Source organism: Podarcis liolepis (genome assembly GCF_965112155.1).
Source record: "Podarcis liolepis genome assembly, chromosome: W".
NCBI lineage: Eukaryota > Metazoa > Chordata > Lepidosauria > Squamata > Lacertidae > Podarcis > Podarcis liolepis.
Genome location: NC_139568.1, coordinates 37,627,734 through 37,651,655, shown reverse-complemented (window position 1 = coordinate 37,651,655; position 23,922 = coordinate 37,627,734). Strand labels below are relative to the sequence as shown.

General features: G+C 48.1%; 1 protein-coding gene across 1 annotated transcript in view; it reads right to left on the bottom strand.

The window, feature by feature from the left end:
* The window catches only part of LOC310697844 (putative helicase senataxin), a gene marked incomplete at its 3' end in the record, with an annotated part of 269,703 nt that overhangs the window by 136,638 nt on the left and 109,143 nt on the right, over positions 1-23,922 (bottom strand). The window contains exon 7 of the mRNA XM_083484468.1: positions 3,312-3,483. Coding sequence (XP_083340594.1) covers positions 3,312-3,483 — 172 coding nt within the window. The remainder of the gene's footprint in view (positions 1-3,311; positions 3,484-23,922) is intronic.

The following is a 23,922-nucleotide window of genomic DNA, read 5'->3' as shown; positions in this document are numbered from 1 at the left end:
GTGTGATTCTGGGAGTGTGGAAGGGATTCAACAATTGCCTGGGATAGAGGCCAGTGGGAGGCAAAAGGCAATGGGAGGTGAGTTGAACTCAAAGAGGTCTGTAAATAGGGGTTCACAGTTTCCCTCAGGGTTCGAGACGAGAGGGGGTGTTATTGGTTTCAGAACTCACAGGGTTAAGGAGTTCAGTGTGACGTCTCTTTCCTGAGGCGTGGATAGAAACTCTTGTAGGAGTGGTTTGACTCTGAGGGTTTCAGTCTGTTTCAGTCTGCTTTCGGGAACGCTACCGAAAGGGAGAATGGGCGAGTTTTCGCCAGGTTTAATTTACGATGTTATTCTACTTGATTAAAGGCTAAGAAGATAAGAAACGCCTGTGTGTTTGGATTTATTACCACACGCTGCAATTGCTTCACCGCTGTGTTTATCTCTGCTACCGGCAAGAGGGAGAGGCAGGAAGGATCTTTGGATCAGCACGGACAGGCTGCAGAGCTAAGCAGGGAAGTGTGCTGGACTCCATGTTTGTTTTTCTTGGAACTCATGGCAACTCTGACCTCTCCGTTGCCATAGAGAAGACTGAGGCAAAGAAGGCATTGAGGAGTTCAGCCCTTTCTGTGTCCCCTGTTTGCATTTCACCATCTTCTCCTCTGAGTGACCCCACTGTTTCTTTGTTCTTCCTTTTGCTACGAACATACCCATAAAAGCCTTTTTTGTTGCTTTTAACCTCTCTAGCAAGCCTGAGTTCATTCTGTGCTTTAGCTTTTCTGACTTTGTGAATTCCTCTTTGGTGGTTTCCCCCCTTTTCCATTTTTTGTACACATCCTTTTTTAATCTTAATTCAGTTAAAAGTTCTTTAGATAGCCACCCTGGCTTCTTTAGGCACCTTCCATGTTTCCGTCTCATTGGTATTGCCTGACGTTGTGCTTTTACTATCTCCCTCTTAACAAACTCCCAGCCATCATGAACTCCCTTTCCTTTTAGTATTGCTGTCCATGGGATCTCACCCAGCACTTCCCTAAGTTTTATGAAGTCGGCTTTCTTAAAGTCAAGAAATTGAGTCCTAGTATGCTTGGCTGCTCCTTTCCGCTGTATAGTAAACTTCAGAAGAGCATGATCACTCGCGCCTAATGATCCTTCCACTTCTACCCCACTAACCAGGTCATCAACATTGGTTAGGACCAGATCTAAAATGGCTGTTCCTCTTGTTGCTTCTCCCACTTACTGGACAATGAAGTTGTCTGCAAGGCCAGTGAGGAATCTGTTTGACCTTATGCTCTTGGCTGAGTTTGACGTCCAACAAATATCCGGGTAATTGAAGTCCCCCATTACTACTATCTCCCTTCCTTTTGCATGCTTGGCCATCTGTTCCAGGAAGGCATCATCTATGTCCTCCGTTTGGCTTGGGGATCTATAGTAAACTCCCACAATGAGGTCTCTGTTATTCTTCTCAGTAAAGATAGAAGACCTTCTAAAGCACCAACTTTTGAAGAGGAGGTGATGCAAATGTTAACAGACATAAGAGCAGGTGTGAGAGGAACTCAGCAGACTGTACAGGAGTTGAAACAAGAATCTGTAGATGTGAAAAAAGGCATTCAAGAGGTCAGGGAGGAAGTTGCTGCCCACGAAACAAGACTGAGGGAATTGGAAACAGTGAGAGTGCCTGACGTGGGGAAGATTCAACAGGATGCGCTCAATGCAATTGCTTTTTTACAGATGAAGGAACGGGAGAATCAACTGAGAGTAAGAGGCGCACCCCAATTGGAACAAGATAATCTTAAGGATTGACATTGGGTCTACATTACAAAAAAAGCTTGAAGATTAAAGATAAGCCAATTGTTTTGTTTAAGGAAATTCCAAAGCATTTTTTGAACCTAAGGAATAACTACGCAGACTTGGCTGGAACTCTGAGAAGGAAGAACATCTTTTTTAGGTGGGAATTTCCAGAAGGCCTCTCCTTTAAATTTCAAGGAAGGAAACAAAGAATTAGGACCGTCGAAGAAAAAACAGGGTTCCTGGGGGAAAATGCCAAGGATCTGGGATTGGAAAGTGAGCAGACGCCAGGGGCAGGAGCTCCTGAATAGTTTAAGATGGTATTGAGAATATACTCATGGAATGTTAATGGTTTGAACTCACGACCAAAAAGGAACCAAGTATACCATGTGTTAGCAAAACAGAATTTGGACATAATTTGTTTGCAAGAAACTCGTGTTACTAGATTACACAGAAAATTCCTTCAGAATAAGAGACTTGGTCAAGAATTCATTTCATCTGACAAAGTGAAGAAAAGAGGAGTGGTTGTTTACGTGAAAGAAAAATGGAATCCCAAAATGATGTTCAAAGATTAGGGAAGATATATTGCAGTAGAAATCAATGCACAAGGCAAAAAATATTTGCTGTTGGGAATTTATGCACCAAATGATGGCAAAGCAGAATTTTTTAAGAACTTGGAAACAAGACTTCTGGACTATTTGGATTATAAAATGATTTGGATGGGGGCCTGAATGGAGTTGCATCAACGCTTATGGATAAAACACAGACACAAAAAGTAATGAATGCTAGCAGATTACCAAAGTTTTTTTTGACCTGTCAGACATATGGAGAGTGAGAAATCCAACTGAAAAAGACTTCACATTCTATTCAGATACAAATCAAACAGAAGTGGGGTGCTTCTTGCCCCCATCTTTGGACAGTGTCCTTCTGGACCCATTAAGACTTCCTCTAAGTCATTTCTAAAAAGATTAAACAATGGGGGGGGGCAGAATACAACCCTATCTGACCCCTCTTAACATTGTGATTTTGTTAGAGAGTTGCCCCAGCAACCTACATATTGCTATCACTATATAAGGCTTTTATAAGGTATAGGAGTCTCTTGTCCTCCATCACTGAATACAACTTTGATCATAATTTGGATCTAGGGATGGAGTCAAAGGCAGATTTTAGGTCCATAAAGGCCATATATAAATGGCCTTGGAGTGGTCCTAGTATATTTCTCTGCTAGGTGTGACAGCACAAGACAGTGGTCAGATGTTGAGTACTTCATACGGAAAGCAGCCTTGGCTTCAAAGGTTATGTTATTATCCTCAAGAAATGTTGCTAATTTAAAGCAAATGAAATGGGCATATAATTTCCCCATTATGGAAAGCAAACTAATTGGCCTATAGTTGCCAAGATCTATAGGTTGTCCTTTCTTGTAAATTGGCACCACAATTGTATACTTCCAGCTAACTGGGATTTTACCTGAATTATTTACCTCTGTGAAAAGAGAATGTGCAAAGTGCTGTATTTTAAAAATAATAATAAAAGGATAAAGGACCAACCTGATGCAACTTTGGCGAATAGTCTCTCTTGCTTTCTGATAGCTCGCATTGTTGACAATAGTTTGAAATGCCTGGATTGGATCAATGACCTGTCCCCATACTTTAGACCCAAGCTTATCCAGGATCACCATGAAACAGTGGAGCGCAGGCCAGAAAGGATTGATGCTTTCATCTAAAAAAAAACCCAAAACAAATCAAAACATGCTTAGATGGGAAATAGCACTTAGAAGACAATAAAAACATGTACATTTAAAAACAGTAAAGAAAAACTTGTTGGGTACAAGAGAAAAAATGTAAAACTCCAGTATCAGGCAACACCTTTTATCCAGACCAACCAAAACTTCCAAAAAATAAGTGAACAAGTTCTTTGGAAGGCTCCATCAGATTGAATTTCAACCGAGGATCATTCCACGCCAAATCACAAATCACCTGATTTTAATATTTGACCGTGCTCTCACAACTCAGATTTTCTTCAGTTTTTTTAATGTGTCATGGTACTGCCGGAGAATGCCAGGGAGGAGCAGGAACAGGCAGAGGGAGGTGGGCAGGAAGTGGCGATTGAGTGATCAGAGGTACTTATTGCGAAGAGCATTCACAAGCCATCACCACTATGAGATAACCTCAAATAAATTTTAAAAGATTTTTGGTCCAAAATTGAGCACAGGAGAATTTTTTGAAAATTTCAATTTTTGTGCAATTTAGGCTAATGCAATTTCTGTGTCAGTTTAGAAAAAACCTCATTTCGCTTATTTTTCAACCAATTGGGCTTATTTTGGTATCAAAATAAAGCTAATTGTGGTCTCTTTCAAAATAAGGTATAAAAATGGTATTAGGTGCCACAGAAAAAGGTCACCAACCATTCAAAGTGATTTTTTGTCATTTTATTCCCGGTATGTTCAATAAGCCATAGCGCACAAACCACAACTAACACGTGCATCATACTTTTGTTGTAGAATGGGCTAACCATGTACTTATTATGCTGTAAAAATAAGGAGGGTGTTTTTTGTGGTTATAAAATAAATTGATTTTGAAGGTGTGTTTTTTTGGACAGGTTTAAGGTCTCTTTGAGCCTGAAATACCGTATTTTTCGTCCCATAGGACGCACCGACCCATAGGATGCACCTAGTTTTTTTGGGGGGAAATAAAGGAAAATTCCCCCCCCCTTTATTCCCCCCCAAAAAACCAGGTCGGGGAATCCAAACCAGGTCGGGGAACAGCGGGATGGCGGCGCTGCGCCTCCCCGCTGTCCCCCGAGCTTCTGGGGCTGCCCGATGTCTGCCCGGGAAGCAGGCTGCTTCTGCAGCCTAGAGAGCCCTGCGGGAACTCCCACGGGCTCCCCAGGCTTGCTGATAGCTTGCTGAAGCCTGGAGAGCGAGAGGGGTCGGTGCGCACCGACCCCTCTCGCTCTCCAAGCTTCAGCGAAAGCCTGCATTCGCCCCATAGGACGCACCCAGATTTCCCCTTCATTTTTGGAGGGGAAAAAGTGCGTCCTATAGGGTGAAAAATACGGTACACTCACACATTCGTGAGAATAGTTAAAATTGTACCCTCTGATGTTACAATGTCATCTGATATATTTAAAAAAAATAAGTTTTATTGATTATTTAATAAAAACAAAATACGTCTCAGAGCCCTTGTTCATTTTATTGTGTAAAACACTTTTGCAATGATATGGTCAAAGCTGTTTTGTTTCCCATACATGTAATATGGTCAATGATGCTGTTTTTTAAAAATAAATTTTATTGGATTTTACAATTTTATATTCAACCAAATAACACAATGTAACATTTGTCATATAAAACGCACACACAAAAAAACCTTCCTCATGACTTCCCTCAACTTCCCCTTCCGGTTCTTTAAATATTTATGTGATGGGATGATTAGCTGCTTGTGCGTAAAATCGTGCTCCCTCAGAGTTTGTGCGGCTCCACAAACCTCTGTGTGTGACAGAGCTCCTCAAACATGTCTGCTCTAGTCACTCGTAGAGTCTGACAGTGGCTGTCTGCGGAAGCGCTTCCAGCATAGAAGCTCCTTAACGGAAACGCGTCTCCTGGACTCACGACGTGGCAGCTTCCGGCGAAGCTTCTGACACCTCCCCGCTGTTCTCGCTGGACGTGTCCCTCATCCCTCCCTCTTCCCTGCTAGTTCCTGCTTTGGCTGCTGCGTCTCTCTCAGCATTCCTGAGATCCTCCTCCAGAGTACCCTCTCTCCCCCTACTGGTCCCTGCTTTCGCTGCTGACTCCCTCCCAGCCTCTGTGAGCCCTTCCACCTCCCTTTCCTCCGATGTCAGTTCCCTGACATCCACCTCCCCTCCAGGGCCCCCTTCCCCCCCGCCCATACTCTCTCCTCTGGGCGGTGAGGAGATAAAACCCCGAAAAGAATCCTCTTCATCTTCAGACGTCTCGAACATTTCCCTCCATCGGTCTTCGTTCCGGCTCGCTGAATCCTCCTCCTCCTCGGAATCAGAGAACCCCTCCAACTCTTCTTCTTCGTCGGTGGTGGCAAAGTATTCCCTCCTGAACCTCGCCACTGGCTGAGGTTTACGTGGGAATCTCTGATGAAAAGTTTCTATTAAAACCTCGTCATCTACATCTTCTGCCATGACCCAGGTGTTTTCCGACTCCGGCTCCCCTTCCCACATTACCAAATACTCTACTTGATCTCCCTTCCACCTGGAATCGAGAATCTCCGCTACATGGTAGCTGTGTTCCTTCTCCTCCATTGCTGGTCCCCTATTGACCCTCCCTTCTCTGTCCCCTTTATACGGTGACAGCAACGACCTGTGGAAAACTGGGTGCAACTTCATGTGGTTCGGTAACCGGAGTCTGAAAGCCACTTGGTTGACCTGCTGCGTGACTTCAAATGGGCCCAGCCTTTTGGGTCTTAACTTCTTACAACCCCCTTTGAATGGTAACCCTTGGGTTGACAGCCACACCTGGTCCCCCACCCTAATGCTTTCACCTTCCCTTCTGTTTTTGTCTGCCTGCCTCTTATATTCCTCCTTAGCCCTGTTTAAGTTAAGTTGGAGCTGGCGATGGATCGCTTCCATTTCTTCAACGAACTGTTCTGCAGCTGGAACGCTCCAGTTCTCCCCTTCCCCCCCTGGGAAGGCTCGGGGATGGCACCCGTGATTAGCCAAAAAGGGGCTCATCCCCGTGGAGACGTTCTCTGCATTGTTGTAGGCAAATTCTGCCAACGCCAGCTCTTCCACCCAATCATTCTCTCTGTCATTCACATAACACCTCAAATATTGCTGGAGGACACCATTAGCTCTTTCCGCCTGCCCGTTGGTTTCTGGATGCCGGGCAGTTGAGAAATTAACCTCTACATGCAGTAAGCTCATGAGCTTCCTCCAGAACCTGGAAGTAAATTGTTTCCCTCGGTCTGAAACCACCCTCAAGGGGGCGCCATGCAACCTAAACACATTTTCTACAAACAATTTAGCGGTTTCTTCTGCTGTGACCGCATGTGAGCAGGCTATAAAGTGGGCCATTTTGGTTAACAGGTCTACCACAACCATGATGGCTGTTTTCCCTCTGGACCTTGGCAGATCAGTCATGAAATCTATTGCCACTGTTTCCCATGGTCTTTCAGGTGTGGGTAGTGGTTCTAATAAACCTGCCGGTGCCCGCCTCTCCCCCTTGGCTCGTTGGCATTGGTCACACCCTCTCACATACTCCCGCACATCTTCCCTGACCTTGGGCCACCAAAATTCCCTGGTAACCAGCCACATGGTTTTGTGTTGCCCAAAATGCCCTGCTGTGGGGCTATCGTGCAGTTGCTTGAGTACCTTCTCCCTCAATTCACCTTCAGGTATATATAACGCTCCCTTGTAGTACAACGCCCCGTTTCTCTCCTCAAAACCCCCGGGTTTGTCTCCCTCCCTCCTGAGACCCCTGAGTTTGTCCTGGGCGTATTCATCATGCACCGTACCCTCTACCAATTCCCTTTGCCCCACCAATGCCGCCCCACACACCCAACGGTCCTCTGGAATGACATGGGTCTCTTCGGGTGCTCCCTCCCCTTCCAAATATTCAGGTTTGCGTGAGAGAGCGTCCGCCCTAACGTTCTCTGGGCCTGGCACGTAACAAATCTCAAAGTTAAATTTGGAGAACTCCTGGGCCCATCTCAACTGCCGTTGGTTGAGCACTCGCGCAGTTCTCCAATACTCTAGATTCTTATGGTCCGTGCACACTTGCACCTTATGTTGTGCACCAATTAGCAGGTGCCTCCATCTCCGGAAAGCCTCATGAATAGCAAGAAGTTCCCGGTCGTACACCGTGTAGTTCCTCTCGGATTTGTTCAGCTTTCGCGAAAAGAAGGCACACGGTCGCCACTCTGACTCCTCCTTCCCTGGCTGCAGAAGAAGAAGCACCGCCCCTATGGCTCTGTCAGATGCGTCTGTTTCGACCCTCAGCTTTTTTTGTAAATCCACATGCAAAAGTTGTTCTTCAGCGGCGAAGGCCCTTTTCAGTTCCTCAAACGCTCGCTCCGCCTCCGCAGTCCAAACAAACTTCTTTTTACTGCTGAGACAGTCCGTAACGGGCGCCGTCAGGTGGGCGAACTTTCGGATGAACTTACGATAAAAGTTTCCAAACCCTAGGAACCTCTGCACATCCTTCTTGGTTTTGGGTGTTTTCCATTCCAGCACTGCCTGAACCTTGCCGGGATCCATGGCCAATCCCTTGTCTGACAGGAGGTACCCCAGGAATTCCACCTCCTTGGTATGAAACTGACACTTCTCCAGTTTCACCCACAGCCTGTTGGCTTGCAGCCTGCTCAACACTTCTCTGACGTCTCTCACATGTTGCTCCTCATTCTCCGAATACACCAACACATCATCTAGGAAGGCCACGCAATTCTTGTAGAGCAAAGGACCCAGTACGTGGTTTATAAACGATTGAAAGCACGCTGAGCCTGCTTGTAATCCAAAAGGCATAACGAGATATTCAAATGCCCCCAAAGGGGTGAACATGGTGGTTTTCCATTCATCCCCTTTCCTTATACGTATCAGGTTGTACGCCCCCCTTAGATCCAGCTTTGTAAAAATTTTTCCCTTCCGCACCCTGGTCAAAATATCATCAATCCTGGGCATAGGGAAAGCCACTGGTTCTGTCACTGCATTTAACCGCCTGAAATCACATACAAGTCTCGGCTTGTCCGTGTGCTTTTTATCCACAAAAAACACTGGGCTACCCCCCGCTGCTTTGGACTCTCTGATGAAGCCTCTCTTCAGGTTCTTGTCAATGAACTCTCGCAACTCCTGCATTTCTCTGTCTGACATGGCATACAACTTGCCTACAGGAAGCTGTGCTCCAGGGAGTAAATTGATCTGGCAATCAAAGGGCCTATGCGGGGGTAGTTGGTCAGCTTCCTTCTCGCTGAACACGTCGCTGAGATCTGCATACTGTGGTGGTACCTTCACCTTCTCCATTACTTCAGTCCCTGCTAGGGTGGCTTGGGCCCCTGCTGAACCCTTTTCCCCTTTGCAGTGTTCTAAGCAATGTGCTGAACCAAAGGAAACCACTCTTTGATGCCAGCCCACCAGCGGATCATGTAGCGCTAGCCAGCTCATTCCCAAAATAATGGGAGCGCCTCCCAAGGTGGCCACATTAAACGCTATCAGTTCTGTGTGCCTTCCCACCCTCATTATCATTGGGACGGTCTGCAAGCTGACTCCTCCTCCCAACAACTCCCTGCCATCGATCGTGGTCACCTGCAGGGGGTTGCTTAAAGGGATCATCTGTATCTGGTGTTCAGCAGCAAACTCCTTGCTCATAAAATTGCAGGAGCTGCCTGAGTCCAACAGCGCCTTTATTTTTAGGGGGTGTCCATTTTGCAGCTCTAGCGACACTTCAATCACTAGAGCAGGCTGAGGAGCTTCTGGCACGGGCACTTTCACTGCTCTTTGGCCTGGCTGCAGTGCCCCGACTGTGGCAACCAGGCGTTGGCTTTTACCTGCTCCGTTTCTCCCTGCTCTCCTCCCTCAACAGCTCCCACCATCCCTTGCCATTCCTTCCTCTGGGGGCAGACTCTGGCAAAGTGGCCTGGCTGTTGGCAGAGATAGCATTTCCGGGCGCCCTTTCCCTCCTTCTTAGCCCCCTCACTGGGCTTTGAAACTGCGCGCGCGCGCGCTGTTCCGATTTCCATCGGCTCTGCCGGCGGGAAAGCTGGCTCAGGAATGTCTGGAATGCGGAACTCCTTCCAACGTTCCCCTCTCCCTTCCCGCCTCTCCAAGGCTCTTGCCTCCTGGCGCGCTCCTATGGTCAGCGCAGATTTGGTCAGCTGATCCATAGACACCGCCCTGGGGCTCCGGGACAGTTCGTCTTTCACAGCCGAAGAAAGACCTTCTTCAAATAGCATCTGAATGGGTGCCGCCGATAAATCCCACCCCAATCTGTGAACCAGCATGGTAAACTCAGTCCAGTACTCACGGACAGATCGGCTTCCCTGCTTGCAAGCCATTAGCTGTCTGCGCACCACCCCTTCCTCAATATCGCTGGAAAACATATCCATTGCACGAAAGAACTTCATAGTGTCCTTTAAGACGTCATTGTGCGTTGCCATCAGGGGCCTAACCCAGTCCCTGGCCCCCCTCTCAAGATGCCCAATCACGAACGCAACTCGCGATTCCTCATCAGGGAACTCATCAAACTGCACATTAAGGGCATATTGCATCTCTGTCCTAAAGGCATGGTAGTCCTTGGGGTCCCCCCCAAACCTCTGCACCAATCCTGGTACCTTTCTGGGGAACTGGGTGGCTCTCCCCTTCTTGTCTGCATCCTGAGCCCTTCTCTCCTCAAGCCTCGCCGTCTGCAGCGCAAGTTGGACTTCCAACGCTCGGTATCTTTCTTCCAAGCTTGGACCAGCTCCAACCCCTGCTCCTTCGGTTCCGGCTGGGTCGCTCATGATGCTTTCTCCTGCACAGGCAGCGTACAGAGACTGTCAGACTGCTGTGATGGGATGATGAGCTGCTTGTGCGTAAAATCGTGCTCCCTCAGAGTTTGTGCGGCTCCACAAACCTCTGTGTGTGACAGAGCTCCTCAAACATGTCTGCTCTAGTCACTCGTAGAGTCTGACAGTGGCTGTCTGCGGAAGCGCTTCCAGCATAGAAGCTCCTTAACGGAAACGCGTCTCCTGGACTCACGACGTGGCAGCTTCCGGCGAAGCATGGGTCTCCCTATGGGAGCTTCTGACACCTCCCCGCTGTTCTCGCTGGACGTGTCCCTCATCCCTCCCTCTTCCCTGCTAGTTCCTGCTTTGGCTGCTGCGTCTCTCTCAGCATTCCTGAGATCCTCCTCCAGAGTACCCTCTCTCCCCCTGCTGGTCCCTGCTTTCGCTGCTGACTCCCTCCCAGCCTCTGTGAGCCCTTCCACCTCCCTTTCCTCCGATGTCAGTTCCCTGACAATTTATTACTTCTGCTTAATTTTTGTCTTATTTTTATGATCTTATACCTCAATATACTTAAATCCCCGCGACGGGGTGAGCTCCCGTTGCTCGGTCCCAGCTCCTGCCCACCTAGCAGTTTGAAAGCACGTCAAAGTGCAAGTAGATAAATAGGTACCGCTCCAGCAGGAAGGTAAACGGTGTTTCCGTGTGCTGCTCTGGTTCCCCAGAAGCGGCTTAGTCATGCTGGCCACATGACCCGGAAGCTGTACGCCGGCTCCCTCGGTCAATAAAGCGAGATGAGCGCCGCAACCCCAGAGTCGGCCACGACTGGACCTAATGGTCAGGGGTCCCTTTACCTTTAATATATATGAGGCAATGTTATAATCGGAGGGGGGGGGTTAATGTTGCTGAACTGGATGCTTTTCTCATGGAGCAGCTACAACAAATGTACTATGGATAAATGAATGAGAGTTGCAGAAATTAATTAAATCAATCTGAAGAAGGTGCAACCAAATTGATTTCTGCTCCTTGGGGCTTATCCACACTTACCAAGTGCCAGTGGTTTATTTAAAAGGTGGTCCCTCACCTGGGTTACAAACAGAGGTGGTATAGAGGTGAATTCTAAATACATTACTTCTAAATACATTACTTCTGGTAAATCAGCCACCATAGCCATTAGAGGGCCGTGAAAATTTGTGTCCCAGGCTTTTTAGACTCATCTAAAAAGCCTTCATGAATCACTGCCTTGCCGTGGCGAAGGGGCTTGAATAACTCAGAGAAGCTATGAGCTATGCCGTGCAAGGCCACCCAAGATGGACAGGTCATAGTGGACATGTTTGACCAAACGTGATCCACCTGGAGCAGGAACCGGCAAGCCACTCCAGTATCCCTGCCAAGAAAACTTCATGGACAAAGACAACAGGCATATAAAAGCTATGACGCTGGAAGATGAGCGCCTCAAGTCGGAAGGTGTCCAACATGCTACTGAGGAAGAGCGGAGGACAAGTACAAGTAGATTCAGAGCTGATGAAGTGACTGGGCCAAACCCGAAAGGACGCTCAGTTGCAGATATGCCTGGAAGCGAAAGGAAAGTCCAATGCTTTCTTTTCCAAAGAAAAATATTGCATAGGAACCTGGAATGTAAGAACCATGAACCTGGGTAAGTTGGATGTGGTCAAAAATGAGATGGCAAGAATAAATATTGACATCCTGGGCATCAGTGAACTAAAATGGACGGGAATGGGCGAATTCAGTTCGGATGACCATCATATCTACTACTGTGGGCAAGAATCCCGTAAAAGAAATGGAGTGGCCCTCGTAGTCAACAAAAGAGTGGCGAAAGCTGTACTGGGATGCAATCTCAAAAATGATAGAATGATCTCGATACGAATCCAAGGCAGACCTTTTAACATCACAGTAATCCAAGTTTATGCACCAACTACTGGTGCTGAAGAAACTGAAATTGAGCAATTCTATGAAGACTTACAACACCTTATAGAAATGACACCAAAGAAGGATGTTCTTCTCATTATAGGGGATTGGAATGCTAAAGTAGGGAATCAAGAAATAAAAGGAACAACTGGCAAGTTTGGCCTTGGAGATCAAAACGAAGCAGGGCAAAGGCTAATAGAGTTCTGTCAAGAGAACAAGCTGGTCATCACAAACATGCTTTTCCAACAACACAAGAGACGACTCTACACGTGGACATCCCCAGATGGGCAGCATCGAAATCAGATTGATTATATTCTCTGCAGCCAAAGATGGAGAAGCTCTATACAGTCAGCAAAAACAACAACAAAAAGGCTCACTCATTCCTGTGATCCAATGCAAGACTGTTAAGTAAGTAAAGACTATATTTTAAGTTTATTTTATAAGATTATAAGTTGTTACCCTATTCTTTTTTTAAGAGGGAAACCAAAGGGAAGACAGTTTATAAGCTGGAATTGCTCAGAAGAGATAAGGTTTTGCAGCCTAGTTCCAAAGCTTCTACATTTTGCTGCCAAATACGGGGTTTTAATACTCTGCTTAACCCACACACAGGAGATTGGACGGATAAATTGTAATAAATATTTCCTTTCCATATAATGTATAATATAATTATAATACATATAATGGGGTGGAGAACTGACTTGATGCTGAATTCATGGGCAACTTGTAACCCCTGCAAGTCTTCCATGCCATGTATTACCGGATGATGTTTTACAGCGCCAACTTTCTGCTTTTTTCCCATTTGTCTTATGCTTTTACAGTGATTGTTTTGCCGCAATGCCACTCTTAAGTGGTTTTCAACTTTACTTTTCATGTTAGCTGTTTTCATTCCAGAACAATGCCCGTCTTGTTTTGGAAATTGGGGAGAACTGAACTTTGGTTTAATTAACTGCCAAAACACATCCAACTTTTGACTTGATAGGATTTCTAATCACCAGCAAATTTCTGCCAAACAGTATCCATATTTATTCACACAGCGGTTTAGCAAACTGCTCTGTGAGGGGGATAAGGGAGGGAGGGGTGAAGGGAGGTGTGGTGGTCAGGTGTATGGGAAAGGCAAAGGGGTGGTAGCCATGTGTGTGTGTGTGTGTACACATACACACATGGATTCTAGAAGATGCCACAGAATTTTCCATAATGGACCATACACTATTTAACAGGACATGAAGGGTGAATCTGGCGCCAGGTCAATGGGGAAAGTTGAAGGTAGAAAGCTTGAAAAGAACTCACTTGAGATTCAGAGCTGTACCGTATTGGCCCGAATATAAGCCGCACCCGCAAATAAGCTGCACCTTTAAAATTGAAAGGGGGGGGGGAGAAAAAAAGACAATACCCGGGCTGCTTCCTGGGGGGGGGGGGGGAGCCACGCTGCTTTGTTGACGATGTAAAGTTGTGAATATAAGCCACACTTTAACTTTTCACTGTCAGAATTGGGGGGGGGGGGAGAGTGTGGCTTATATTTGGGCCAATATGGTATTTTGTCCAGTAAGTAATGGCTTTTTCCACCTGCCTTGCACATCCGCCTAATGTCCAATAAACCTCCATTCTGAAGGTTTATTGGGAAGGAGGGTGGTGCAAGGCACTTGTATTTTAGTGAGCTGAATCGAGTCATGATTATGAGTCATGGAGGTGGGGAGAGTGTTTGTATGAATTTAACAGTGCTTAGTTTATCTTTTGATTGCAATATTTTTATTGTTAATAGTGATTTTTATTATAAATGCTGCATTGATTTGTTAAGCATATATATGACTTTTGCTTTAATTGTGATGTTTCACTGACAATTTGTTAATTATTCTGTATGATTTATCCTGCATCTGTGATGTTCTTTTATGTTCTATCGTGTTGTTATTATTTATTGCTTGTAAGCCGCTTTGGGATTCATTTGAGTGAAAAGCAGGATAGAAATATAATCAATCAATCAATTTTAACACTCTCCTTAACTGGATGTTGCTACATGTCTTGCCTTTGCTTGGCTGGCTTCCTTATCTCTGTGTTTTAATATGTAGCGGCCTCCTCCCACAGAGCTGGCAACTGACAAAGTAACAGATAATAGGAAATTTTTCACTGTTATGACTGCATTTGAATGGTTATGGTGCTCCCAAGTGGTGAATGCAATAGAACAGCACCGCTTAACAAACAGTAAGAAATGAAGAAAGTCTGAAAACCTAATTGTCAGGGGTACAGGGACAGAGACACAGGGAAGGCAGGAGATGGAGAGCGATGGAGAGGAATCCCAGGACAGCGAGGAAGAGGATAGCAATGACGCAAGGGATTCCATGAGTCTCTCCAGCGAATCAGAGGATTCCCAGAAGGGGGCGCCTGTGGTAAGGGCAAGGGGAGCCCCAGGGGGAAAGTGTCAGGAGTGGGGGGCCAGCAGGGGACCCCAAAGCGGCAGCTGGGAATCAGGGCCAGCCTCCCCACCAGAGCGCAGCGAAGGGGGGGGGGAGGTTCCAGTGTGTCAGAGGGAGCAGTTCCGGCGACAGAGAAAGAGGAGGGATCAGAGCAAGCCGTTCTCCCGGAAGAGGAGGAGGGCAGTGAGGGGAGTAGCATAACTGTCAAAAGGAAGGTCAGAGGTTGGGCGCGCGCGCCAAGTTCAAATGAGGAGGCGCGCGGAAGAACAGGGAGCCCGGAGGAGGAGCCAGGTCCCAAAGCCCGCAGGAGGGGGGAGGAGCAGTCTGGAGACTCCGCTTCAGGAGAATCCAGGAGGGGAGGAACCCCGGCGGGCAGAAAGACCCTGCAGAAAAGGAAAGAGAGAAAAAGGTGGAGCAGCGTTAGCTTATTAAACTGGTGTAGGGGAGGGACCGATTCAGAGGGGACTTCTACCGTCTAAGGTTAACAGACGTGGGGGCTGCGCGCCTCGGTTGTGGAACTTACTATGAACTGCAATAAACGTCCTTGTATATAAGAAGAACCTGGCGTTGATCTTTTGTGAGCTGAGATCTGAGGCAGCCCTGACTCCGATGAATTTATCAAAGCCATGGACGCTTGCTTCCAATCTACCGGGGATGTGGATGTAGCACGCAAAGAGATGCATGGTTTACGGCAGGGCAAGGCTACAGTACGTCAGTACCATGCTCGCTTTTTCGCCTTGCTGAATGTGCTGAGGTGGGAGAAAGACTCTCTGGCAATAAGAGACTTGTTTTGGGAGGGGCTGTCTGGCTCTGTAAAAGATGAATTGGCTAGGGGGGACAGACCTCAAACCCTAGCAGAAGATGTGCAGCGGGCGCTCGCAATTGGAGTGCGCCACGAAGAACGCCCTTGGCGCAATGAGGAGGGTCGCCAGATCCACGCACCGTCTAGAGCGCCTCCTTTTATTCCCAGGGATCTAGGACGTACACGTCCCTCACCTCAGCTGCAGGCAGGGGAGGAACCAATGGAACTTGGTGGTGCAAAGGCTCAGACAGCTGCCGGAGCCCCAGCGTCCGGAGCAGTCAAGGCGAAGCCTCCTAGAGGGAACAGGAAGTGTTACATCTGTGACAGTGCGATGCACATGGCCAAAGAGTGTCCCCAGAGGCTCCAGAAGCACACTGCAGCCTTAGCAACAGTAACTGCAGCAGCACAACATGGAGAGCAGTTTCAGGGAAACGACAATGCCTGGCTGGAAGCAGAAATGCTGGGGCACAGCCAGGCGAGTCAGTAGGGCAGTCCCCAGCGCTTTTGCAGCCTACAGACCCACTTCCACCCAAGCCAGTGGTGCAGCTCACTGCAACTCTCCAGCTACCTAATGGACGCACCCTGGAAGTCCCCATCACAATTGACTCTGGCAGCAACGCAGACTTCGTGGGGGTGCAGTTCATCAAGCAGCATCGCATAGAGCTTCTACCAGCCACGCTGCCCTTAAACGTCGTCACAGTGGATGGCAGGAAGCTGCTGGGTGGGCAGGTGGTACAACAGACGCCACCCATGGTGCTGCAGATTGGGAATCACCGAGAGGTCATCAGTTTCAACGTCACCCGCCTGTCAGACACGCCTATAGTGTTAGGCATGAGTTGGCTAGATAGGCACAGCCCGGCCATGGCGTGGTACCAGCGGCAGCTCACCTTTTGCTCGTCCTACTGCGCGCAGCATTGCATCCAGACCAGTCAGGAGGAGGAGGGCCAAGAGGAGGGGCAGCAGCTACGTCTCAGCATGGCGCAAGCAGTACCCCTCAAGTACAAGGGGTTTTTGGAGGTCTTCTGCGAAAAAGAGGCTGACCAGTTGCCACCCCACCGGCCCTACGATTGCGCAATTGACCTCTTGCCAGGGACAACGCTGCCGACTGTGAAACTGTATTCCATGTCCGAGGATGAGATGCAGGAGCTCAGGGAGTTCATAGATCACAACCTGCAGCGGGGATTCATCCGGGAATCCAAGGCTGTAGGGGGCAGTCCTGTGTTTTTCGTGAAGAAGGACACACCCCAAAAAAGATTGATCGTAGACTATAGATTCAAAAATTCGAAGACAAAGCCCACGGCCTTTCCCATGCCCAAGATTGACGACCTGCTCGCGACGGTGAGGAAGGGGAGGATCTTCACCAAGTTGGATCTGCGCGGAGCATACAATCTCATACGCATGCGAGAGGGTGATGAGTGGAAGACGGCCATGTTCACGCTGTTGGGCACCTATGAATACAGAGTTATGCCGTTTGGTCTCCAAAATGGCTCCCACTGTTTCCAAGCATTTATGCACCACGTGCTAGCGGGACTCCTCTACAAGAAGTGCGTGTGCTTCCTCGACGACATCCTGATCTTCTCGGAATCACAGGAGGCTCATGAGAGTGACGTTAAGGAAGTCCTGCAGAGGCTACGGGAGCACAGGCTCTACGCCAAGCTGGAGAAGTGCCAATTCGACGTGACGGAGGTGGATTTTCTGGGCTATAGGCTGTCCGACAAGGGACTAGCCATGGACAGCGCCAAGGTCCGCGCGGTGTTGGACTGGAAGAGCCCGCGAAATCGGAAGGAGGTCCAGAGGTTCGTCGGCTTCGCCAACTTTTACCGCAAGTTCATCAGGGGTTTCGCCAAGGAGACGGCAGCTATCACGGACACCCTCAGTTCCAAGAAGAAGAAGCTCACCTGGACAGACCAGGCGGAGCAGTCCTTCAGGAGGCATAAGAGTCTCTTCGCGTCCGAAGAACAGCTGCTACACGTGAATCCCGGCAGGCCCATGAGGGTTGAGACTGATGCATCTGACAGAGCGGTGGGGGCCGTCCTCTTACAGGAAGACCTGCAGGGGAACTGGAGGCCCTGCGCTTTCTACTCCCGGAAGTTCAGCAAGTCGGAACAGAACTACACCATCTGGGACAGGGAGTTGCTGGTCATCCACGCAGCTTTCAAGGCGTGAAGGCACTTCCTCATCGGAGCCAAGCACACCGTGCAGGTCCGCACGGACCACAAGAACCTAGAGTATTGGCGCACGGCGAAGCTACAAAGCCAGAGGCACATACGCTGGGCAGAGTTCTTTGCGGATTTCGATTTCAGGATAGAGTACATCCCAGGCGACAACAATGTCATAGCAGATGCGCTCTCCAGGAAACCGCAGTATCTCGAGGAAGCGGCACCGGTGGCAGCCAAGCACATTTTTGCACCGCAGGCGTGGGCGTGCGCTTCAGCCGCCGTGGACCTGGAGGCGGTGTGTCGCACGCTGCAGACGGATCCGTTCGCACAGTCCAAGATGGAAGAGGTGCGGAGAGGCACAGCGAAGGACGAAGAGTTCCAGATACGCGACGGCCTGCTAACCCGTAAAGGTGCTCTCTACGTTCCGGGAGACGATCTCCGCATGAAGGTTCTGCAGCAGTTGCACGACGCACCCAGCGCTGGCCACTTCGGCAAGGAAAAGACGGCGGAATTAGTAGCCAGAGATTTTTGGTGGCCCCAGATGCGAGGGGAGGTCGCGGATTACGTCGCCAGGTGTGACACTTGCCAAAGGTCCAAGCCAGTGCACCAGAAGCCAGCGGGACTGCTGGAACCGTTGGAGACGCCACTGCAACCGTGGGAGAGGGTGGCGCTGGACTTTGTTACTGATCTGCCCAGTTCGCGAGGCAAGACGGTGGTGCTTGTGGTTGTAGACCTGTTCACCAAGATGGCGCATTTCATTCCTTGCGCGAAGGTGGCGACAGTGGAGCAGACCGCCAAACTGTTCATAGACCACGTGTTCAGAGTGCACGGCTTGCCGCGGTCCATCCTGTCCACCGCGTTCGCCAGTTCGTTTCCAGTTTCTGGCAGAAGCTCCTGGGTATCCTGAACGTCAAGATCAACTTAGCGTCGGCGAGACACCCGCAGACCAACGGCCAAGCGGAGAGGGTCAACGCCATCATGCAGCAGTATCTGCGATGTTACGCCAATCAACAGCCTGCGACTTGGGTGGACTACTTGCCGATGGCCGAGTTTGCCTACAACAACACGAAGCACGCGTCCACGGGGGTGACGCCGTTCTTCGCCAACAATGGGCGGCATCCCAGAACCTTTCCGGGATTGGAGACGACGGCGCAGGGAGAGACGCAGGGAGCTGAGCATTTGGCGGCAGAATTGCAGGAGATCCACAAGGAGCTCCGACGGCACTTAGAGCTAGCTAAACACGCTTACAAAGTGCAGGCAGACAGACACAGGAGGGCAGGAGAAGACATACAGGTGGGGGACTGGGTATGGTTAGCAGCTCAGGCGATGCCTGCTAAGTCATTAGCTAAGAAGAAGCTAGGCCACAAACAGCTGGGGCCATACCAAGTTGAGGCCAGGATCAACCCCCTAGCTTATCGGTTGACCCTCCCGGAAGGTTCCCGAATGCACCCGGTCTTTCATAGGTCGGTGCTTACGCCCTACAAAGCCCCACACAGGTTTCAGGAGCCAGGGACGGCACCGGACCCACGCAGGGAGTCTCCAGGGGGGGGGGGAGTCACCGAGGGCCGAAACACTCAACGAGGTCACGGAGATTCTGGACTCGAGATGGGGGGAGGAGGGAGTGGAATACCTCCTCGCCAGAGAGGGTACCCCGGCCAGTGCCAATAGTTGGGTGCCGGACTATCCTCTGGAGGAACCTCTTCTTAAGGACGAGTTCCATGCACTCTCCCACACAGGCCCATGCCAGCGGAGTATTTCGACGACTGGCTTTTTACGCCCACACTTTCAGGCAGCACCTTCCGGAGGTTCTCCTCAGCAGAGGAGACCACGCCAGAATCGAGTCCTCCAAGGGGATCGTGCTCGGGGGTGGACACGGATCGCTCTTACTGGTGGGACGACCAACCAGAGGAGGAGTGGCGCAGGAGATTGCTGAGAGGGCCCTGGCAAACAGCGTCGTCCGAAGAAACAGGGGGAGGGGAGGACATGGATGTGTTGGGAGAGGACCTTGGTTTCGAGCACGCATACAATGAACTGGAAGCAGAGGAGATTGACGTCGACGAACTGTATCCAAGATCTACCCCGGCAACTGCGGAGCTTCCGGAACCTGCACCCGAGCAGCGGGAGGGGGGAAGGGGGGGCTTCGAGGGGGGGATGGATGTCAGGGGTACAGGGACAGAGACACAGGGAAGGCAGGAGATGGAGAGCGATGGAGAGGAATCCCAGGACAGCGAGGAAGAGGATAGCAATGACGCAAGGGATTCCATGAGTCTCTCCAGCGAATCAGAGGATTCCCAGAAGGGGGCGCCTGTGGTAAGGGCAAGGGGAGCCCCAGGGGGAAAGTGTCAGGAGCGGGGGGCCAGCAGGGGACCCCAAAGCGGCAGCTGGGAATCAGGGCCAGCCTCCCCACCAGAGCGCAGCGAAGGGGGGGGGGAGGTTCCAGTGTGTCAGAGGGAGCAGCTCCGGCGACAGAGAAAGAGGAGGGATCAGAGCAAGCCGTTCTCCCGGAAGAGGAGGAGGGCAGTGAGGGGAGTAGCATAACTGTCAAAAGGAAGGTCAGAGGTTGGGCGCGCGCGCCAAGTTCAAATGAGGAGGCGCGCAGAAGAACAGGGAGCCCGGAGGAGGAGCCAGGTCCCAAAGCCCGCAGGAGGGGGGAGGAGCAGTCTGGAGATTCCGCTTCAGGAGAATCCAGGAGGGGAGGAACCCCGGCGGGCAGAAAGACCCAGCGGAAAAGGAAAGAGAGAAAAAGGTGGAGCAGCGTTAGCTTATTAAACTGGTGTAGGGGAGGGACCGATTCAGAGGGGACTTCTACCGTCTAAGGTTAACAGACGTGGGGGCTGCGCGCCTCGGTTGTGGAACTTACTATGAACTGCAATAAACGTCCTTGTATATAAGAAGAACCTGGCGTTGATCTTTTGTGAGCTGAGATCTGAGGCAGCCCTGACACTAATGATTTTAAGAATTAACTGTGCTGACAGAAGATTTTAAGCAGAAGTAAATATATATGAGGCAATGTTATAATGGGGGGGGGGTTAATGTTGCTGAACTGGATGCTTTTCTCATGGAGCAGCTACAACAAATGTACTATGGATAAATGAATGAGAGTTGCAGAAATTAATTCATAGAATAGCAATCTGAAGAAGGTGCAACCAAATTGATTTCTGCTCCTTGGGGCTTATCCACACTTACCTTGACAACCAAGAAGGAATAACCAATTCTTTTTTAGGATACTTTTGAAATTTATATAAGGCAGGAATAGCAGAAGAACAGGACATAATAAAGTATTTCCAAGGGAAAGAAATTCCCAAAATACCAGAAGAGAAGATTGACCAACTAAATTCGCCAATTACCATGATGGAGATACACCAGATTATTTCGCATTCAAAGTCACCTGATCCAGACGGGCTACCAGCAATCCATTATAAGAAATTGGAAGAGACATTAGCCATACCAATGAAGTCACTTATGAACAAAATAATCTAAGATGGTAAAATCCCAGATTCATGGCAAGAAGCGAACATAATTCTAATCCATAAACAATAAATCGCCTTATGAATCTGTTACCAATTATCGGCCTATCTCACTTTTAAATGACGATTACAAATTGTACGCAGGAATTCTGGCCAACAGACTGAAATCGGTACTAAAGGATGTAATTAATCAAGATCAGGCCGGATTCCTCCCAGACCATCACATGAAAGCTAACGTGAGAGTAGTGATAGATTTAATTGAGTATTTAGACCTAAAGCCAAATAAGAAAGCTCCTTTCATGTTAGTGGATGCCAAGAAGGCTTTCGATAATTTATCATGGAAATTTTTAAAGAAAGCTATTGCCCTAGCTATAATGGGAGAACAATTTACCAAAGGCATAAAAGCTATTTATGAAAAACAAAAAGCCAACCTAATAATCAATAATGCAGAAACAGAATATATATCAATAGAAAAAGGTACAAGACCAGGCTGCCCACTCTCCATAGCTGTCAACATTTCCCTTTTTTTAAGGGAAATTCCCTTATTCCGAATAGGATTCCTTGCAAGAAAAGGGAAAAGTTGACAGCTATTCCACTCTCTCCTTTATTATTCATATTGACTTTGGAAATGACTTCAGGTTTTCGTCGCGAGCAGAAAGGGAGCGCGGAAAACCCTTGGAGGAGTTTTCCGAGTAATACACGGGCTTGGGGGAGCCGCAAAGGCACTGCGCCCCCCCAAAAATCTCAAGGGGGAGACCCTTGAGGGATAAGATACCCAGCCGTGTGGAAGCGGTTTCGCTGTTTTTTCGGGGTTTGTTTTTTGGGGGGAAGATCTCGAGAGCGGCGAGACTGCAAGCGCAAAAGGGAAAGCACCGACCCTGTATTACGATGCCTCTGGCTCTCACTGAAGAATGCGACGAACCTCCAAAACTGCAAGAACGGAACCCTTAGTGTGAGTAGACTTTCTTATGCTATAAAATCCAAAAATACACTAAGAGAACGTCGGATGTTAGACGATTTAACTCAGGAATTCACCTCGGCAGAGGATTAAAATGGCGCAGGTTACAAAGTCACAAGGTTGAGGAAGGAAGTATCCCTTTGCCTGACTGAGTGAATACAAAGTAAACGTCTCGGACTTTACTGTCGAGATTAAAGAATCTGAAACATTTCATTGCTTGGGAACTCTGTGTACCTTTTTTGGGAATAAGAAAGAGAAAGGAAACTTTACAGACCTGTTTAAAATGAAACCTTTTAGAGCCGCATAAAAGGACAGTTGGAAGGAGTAAGGGGGGGGGAGAAGAGATTAGAAGGAGAGTAGAAAGACAGTTTGAAAAACGGCTCAAAGAGACAAAAAGAGAAACCCTGAAAAGAACTTTTCCTCGCTCCTCACTCTGGGACTTTTTCTACGTATGTTGGAACGGCTTGGAGGGTAAACCTAAGAATCTAAAACATCTGGAACTTTAAACTTAAGAACTTTAGTACCCTTTGAATTTTAGAACTCTTCGCAAAGTTTGCATTCATGTTTTGCCTATAAAATCTTGGTTTTCTCTCTTCCTACTCTCTTTTTCCCCACGTTTCCTCATGTTATTCTCATCTCTAAATTAGAGGTTTTCTCCTCTTTTGGTCCTTTTTTTTTGGTCTTAAATTTGAGAACTATTTTGCCATCTTACCCTTTTCTTTTTTCTATCTGTTTGCTTTCTACTTTCTGCCTTCTTTTCTTCCCCCTTTTGTTTTCTATCATAATAATACAATTAACAACTCATCTTTCCTACCCCCCCCCCGTCTTGAGAAAAAATTAACCTGACCTCACCAACATCGGCAGGACTTGTACCCAATCCAAGACGTCTTCCCACATCCCGAGTTGAATAATCATTTGAACTCTAACAACTTAGAAATATATTGAATAACTTCAGGCCCTGAAAGTTGGGCGTCATCCGATTCATCTATTGAGGACTTATTTAAATATATACATCCCCCCTAGGTTTATAAAGATCGACTTAACAGAACTTGGGACCAGAGGAATTAGATGGCAATGAATGTTTGAAACATCCTTTGTGAACTGGACCAGGCCGACAAGTGGCTGAAAATCACAGATTTTGATAGAGACTGAACAACCTTTTTTGGACTGTAAAAAGATATTACCATCTTTGATTTTTGTCTTTATTTTTGTTCTTCGTTCTTCTGTTTTTGGAACTAACATACTAACATACTAATAAAATCAAATATATGATGGCACAAAGTTATTGATAAGGCTAGTGGGATTGGATAATATTGAACAAGTTACTGAAAGATTTCTCTTTTCCTTTGGGCATAAAGTCTGGATTGAAATTAAAGGGGACACGTTATTAAGGAAAACAAAGAGATATAAGGAAGTGATATAAGAATAGATAGATAAAAGTGTTGAAAATATAGAAAGGGTAAAAGAGAGAGGGAGAGAGTTGAAATCAAAGTTGATTACTGAGAAATAAACCACAAAATGTTGGGGAAAAACGGGGGGAAGGTAGGAGGGACGCCAGGAGAGAGAAAGGCATCCCGACAAGAAGAATTTAGAGATTTAGACTTTTTACGGTTAAAGATTAAAAATGAATTTAAGCAAAGTGAATTACATATGTGTGATGGGATGATGAGCTGCTTGTGCGTAAAATCGTAGTCCCTCAGAGTTTGTTCAAGCCCACAAACCTCTGTCTGTGACAGAGCCCCTCAGACATGGCTGCTCTAGTCACTTGCAGATTCCGACAGTGGTTGCTTTCGGAATCGCTTCCAGCATAAAAGCTCCTTAACGGAAACACGTCTTCTGGACTCGCAGCTTGACAGTTTCCGGCGAGGAGTGGGTCTCCCTATGGGAGGTTCAGAAACCTCCCCACTGTTCTCGCTGGACGTATCCCTGAGCCCTCCCTCTTGCTCGCTTTCCCTCAGAGACCCACCTCTCCCCCTGCTGGTTCCTGCTTCAGCTGC